A 3,862-nucleotide genomic window follows, 5' to 3' on the forward strand; every position below is an offset into this window, starting at 1 on the left:
GGAGAACGTCTTGCGATGTTATTTATCATTGCGTTCTCTTCCTTGACGTTTCTCGCGATCGGATCAGAGCTGATAACGGTACATCACTTACGCATACACGCACGTGCGAATACAACGTCCACACATCGACGAAAGTTGTAGATATGGTTGCATCTTTCATGGAACGTTGCCTCCTGACCGATGAGCTAATTTTCGTATTCGCTAACCAATTAATTTCTAGCACTGGCAGGTAGATAATTACGTTATCGTTCGGTAATACAATGCATCGTCATGAAAATAGTTCGAACTGAAGGATAAGAACTCGATTATACCCTCATATCGATATATGCATTTTTTCTTTTTTTCCTTTTTTTCCTTTTTTTCCTGCTACGAGTCTTGCCAAGTCATATCGCCATCGACTATTGACTTGGCACAACCTTACCGAGTTTTCTTACCGAGTTACGTGCACAGTGCTATAGGTTCATAGTTTCGTTCTTGTTAATTGGATCGTTGGAAGATATAACAAGATGATATTAATTACGACATTTGCGATTATTTCTTTTAGCATGCTAACCACTATGAAGGTAAGTACTACTCTTCTCTCATTTTCAAATTGTTCACCTACTCAAAATTACTTTTCATTACTTTTAATGAATTAAATTGTATTTATTTGACGAGGTCAATAAATGCAATTTAAAATTCGATCTTAATCGTCTGCACTTGTACGTCGAGCGTGGCTCGATATTCTTCAGAATGGTGTACTAATGATTTTTTATTACAACATTTTATATTTTCATTGCGATAAACAAAATGAAAAATATACAAATATTTTTCCTTTTTTTCTTTTTTTTTTTTTTTTCTTTTAAGTATAAAAACAAAAAAAAAACAAAAAAGAACAAAGAAGGCAAAGGGCATTTTCATGATTTTGTGCTTGTGTTCTTTTTTCTAACAAAAGTTAAAAAATAAAATGTGTAATAATCGCTTTAAAGTTTTTATCAAACTATTTTCAATGACCGTTTTATCGCTCAACGAGTTGATAACGAGTTATTAGTCACGCAAAGATATATGTACGCACGTACATACATACGTTGACATAATAAATAAATAAATATCCTAGCTACTTTGTTATTATAAAATAATATCGATATATTCATTCGATCGATCAAAAAATTCATATCCTATGAGTAATGTATTCAATACAAATCGACAGGCCATGAATTACACTATAACAAAAATCTTGGACGAAACAGTGACAGTATACGAGAACTCACTATTCGACTTAGAAGTAATCGGTTTTAATAATAACACCAAAGCCTACATGATAATCAAGAAGCCCATTACGGAGAAGGATGAACTTCTCGTAAGTATTGCTCTAAAGTAAAATTATGACATACAGGTTTTACATTCAAAATTAAATTCACCTTTTTGCAAATCATATTCGCCCTTTCGCCAATCAAATTCAATCTATTGCGAATCAAATTTAACCTTTTGTAAATCAAATTTTTCTAAGAAATTCTTTTTTCAGATTATTGTCTTTCTATTTCTAAAATATAAAAGCAACGAGAAAATATTTTTAACAAATGCGCTTCAAAAGAAAATTTCTTATCTTATCTAATCAATAATTAAGGATTTATCGAAAATCAACATGAGTTTCAAAATTTTTAAATCACATCACACGTTAACAAAAAATCATAAGGAAAGGATGTAATGTTAAGTTTATAATTAATTATAATTAATTATTTTCAACAATGTAAATACTGCAATGTATCAAAATCAAATTCATTTGTTATTTAACACGTTCCATGTCGGGCCAATTGTCACATAACTTTCTTTCCATTTGATATTATAAATAAGAGCAGATAGATCATCATAAAATATTTCATTATATTATCGGTCGATAATTTTTATTACAAAATATTACCAAAAAAAAAAAAGCAATTTTGTAGAAAAAGCCGACTTGAGAAAATGTGAATTTGATTTGCAAAAAGTAAAATTTCCAATGCAGAAATTATACATAATACGAGCTTGTTTATCTTTTAAATAATTTAAATTTAATCTATCTCTTAAAATATTTTTGTAAATTATATGGGGCTATCTGTCCATAGATGTCCGAGCAAATATCTCGTGACTGGTTGAAACTACGAGAAAGTTTAATAAGAGAAATTTCCGAGTCAGCTACGAAGTGCATGTAAAATTTTTTTTCTTTTACTCGTGACCTTTCCGAGACATGAAAGTCAACATAGTTCTTTTAAATGGATAATTTTTCTTTTGTATATTTATATATAGTAGTAGTCATTTAACATGAAAATCACATGTAGTAAAAAATTGCCATTACATCGTTTACGAGTTAATCGATATCTTAACGATTCGACCAACAGATTTATACTGTACTGTAATTCATGCTTCATGCTATACAAATACACTATTTACAAATCAAGGAGTTGTGTATTTTGACGAGTTGAAGGTCAGTGATACTCTTCGACTATTCAAAATATTATGTATATCTATTTTCTAGGTTGTTTTCTAAATGGTGTTATGAGAACGCTACTACTTCACTTCTTAAGATTATCTCGTAAATGATATATAATAGCAATTTTTATTACAAACTATGTAAATTAAAAAAAAGAAATTATACATATACATTAAAAAAAAAAAAAACTATATTGACCTTCGCAATTCTAAAAAGTCACAAGTAAAAAGAAAAATGTTCACGTGGAATTTGCATTCGGAGCGGTGCAAATTTTTCTTAATAAATTTTTTTCTTACTTTAACAAGTTTTGAGATATTTAACATCTATGGACGGACATCATGTAAATGTATTGTATAAATAACTTTTACATGTTTTTACCATATATTATCACGATTTAATAATACAAATTAACAAGTTTTTTTCGATTATCGATATACTCCATAATTTTATCGATCTATTATATACATGCCTTATTATTATAACATTATATAATGTACTGTATTATTTTAGTTACTTGTGCCTTAATTACATTTTTTTATTATTTTATTGATTTAACGCAGATTAATTTTGTGGCAGAAAGGTTCGACGGTGTGAAATTTCCATTACCCCATAATCCCATGAAACTCTGCAAGTTCCTTTCCGAAGAACAATTTAATAAATCGGAATCTTACATCCAACAATTTCATATTTCAAGAGCTTTCAATCTCGAAGATCAAATTTGTCCTATATTACCGGTAAGAAACAGAACCAACTTTAATAATACTAATTATAAGAATTTATCTTTGAAATTATTAAATTATGAAACATTGATCTTTTTTCTTTTTCTTCAGGGTAAAAGAAAGCTGTTACCGTATATGTTTCCAAAAAATATAACACTTTTGCACGACATAGGTTGTGGGAATTTTTTTTACAATGTCGACTTATTAACCAACACAAGCGATTCCAGTGAGTATAGATCTTTGATTTCTAGCCAGACAACTGTTCATATAGAGGGAGACAATTGTTCGAATACACTAATGTAACATAATCTACACATACAAATTTAATAATAATCTGATATAATTTAATATATAATAAATAATATGTTAACCGTAACTAATAGATCTGTATAAAGATTAATAATAAAATGTATAGACAATAGGAATAATTTGTATCAACAATAATATAATAGCGAAATGGTTCGACAACTAAATTAGACTTATTTTAAAAACAATTAGGAACGCTGGTTAGAAATTAACTGTAAGTGTAGGTACAATTTTCTAAAGAGAGCAAAAGAGATCGACACGAAGTTTCACAAGCACGTCCTTGGTTATCGTCTTAGCCTCTACTGTTCCGTACCAACGTGTTCCTTGAACGTACACCTACGTATAAACAACGAGCAAGTATAGAGCACGCGAGAAACCGTCTAAAAGG

General features: G+C 29.3%; 1 protein-coding gene across 1 annotated transcript; it reads left to right on the forward strand.

Moving 5' to 3' along the window:
* The first annotated feature begins 368 nt into the window (after positions 1-368).
* Positions 369-3,589, forward strand: LOC118444382 (uncharacterized). The gene is made up of 4 exons (XM_035872585.2): positions 369-563; positions 1,190-1,339; positions 3,010-3,183; positions 3,280-3,589. Exons 1-4 carry the CDS (start codon positions 507-509, stop codon positions 3,469-3,471), a joined length of 573 nt encoding a protein of 190 aa, XP_035728478.1. The 5' UTR covers positions 369-506; the 3' UTR covers positions 3,472-3,589.
* Positions 3,590-3,862: the final 273 nt, after the last annotated feature.

This window comes from Vespa mandarinia, chromosome 23 (assembly GCF_050613455.1).
Source record: "Vespa mandarinia isolate Hongniang chromosome 23, ASM5061345v1, whole genome shotgun sequence".
NCBI lineage: Eukaryota > Metazoa > Arthropoda > Insecta > Hymenoptera > Vespidae > Vespa > Vespa mandarinia.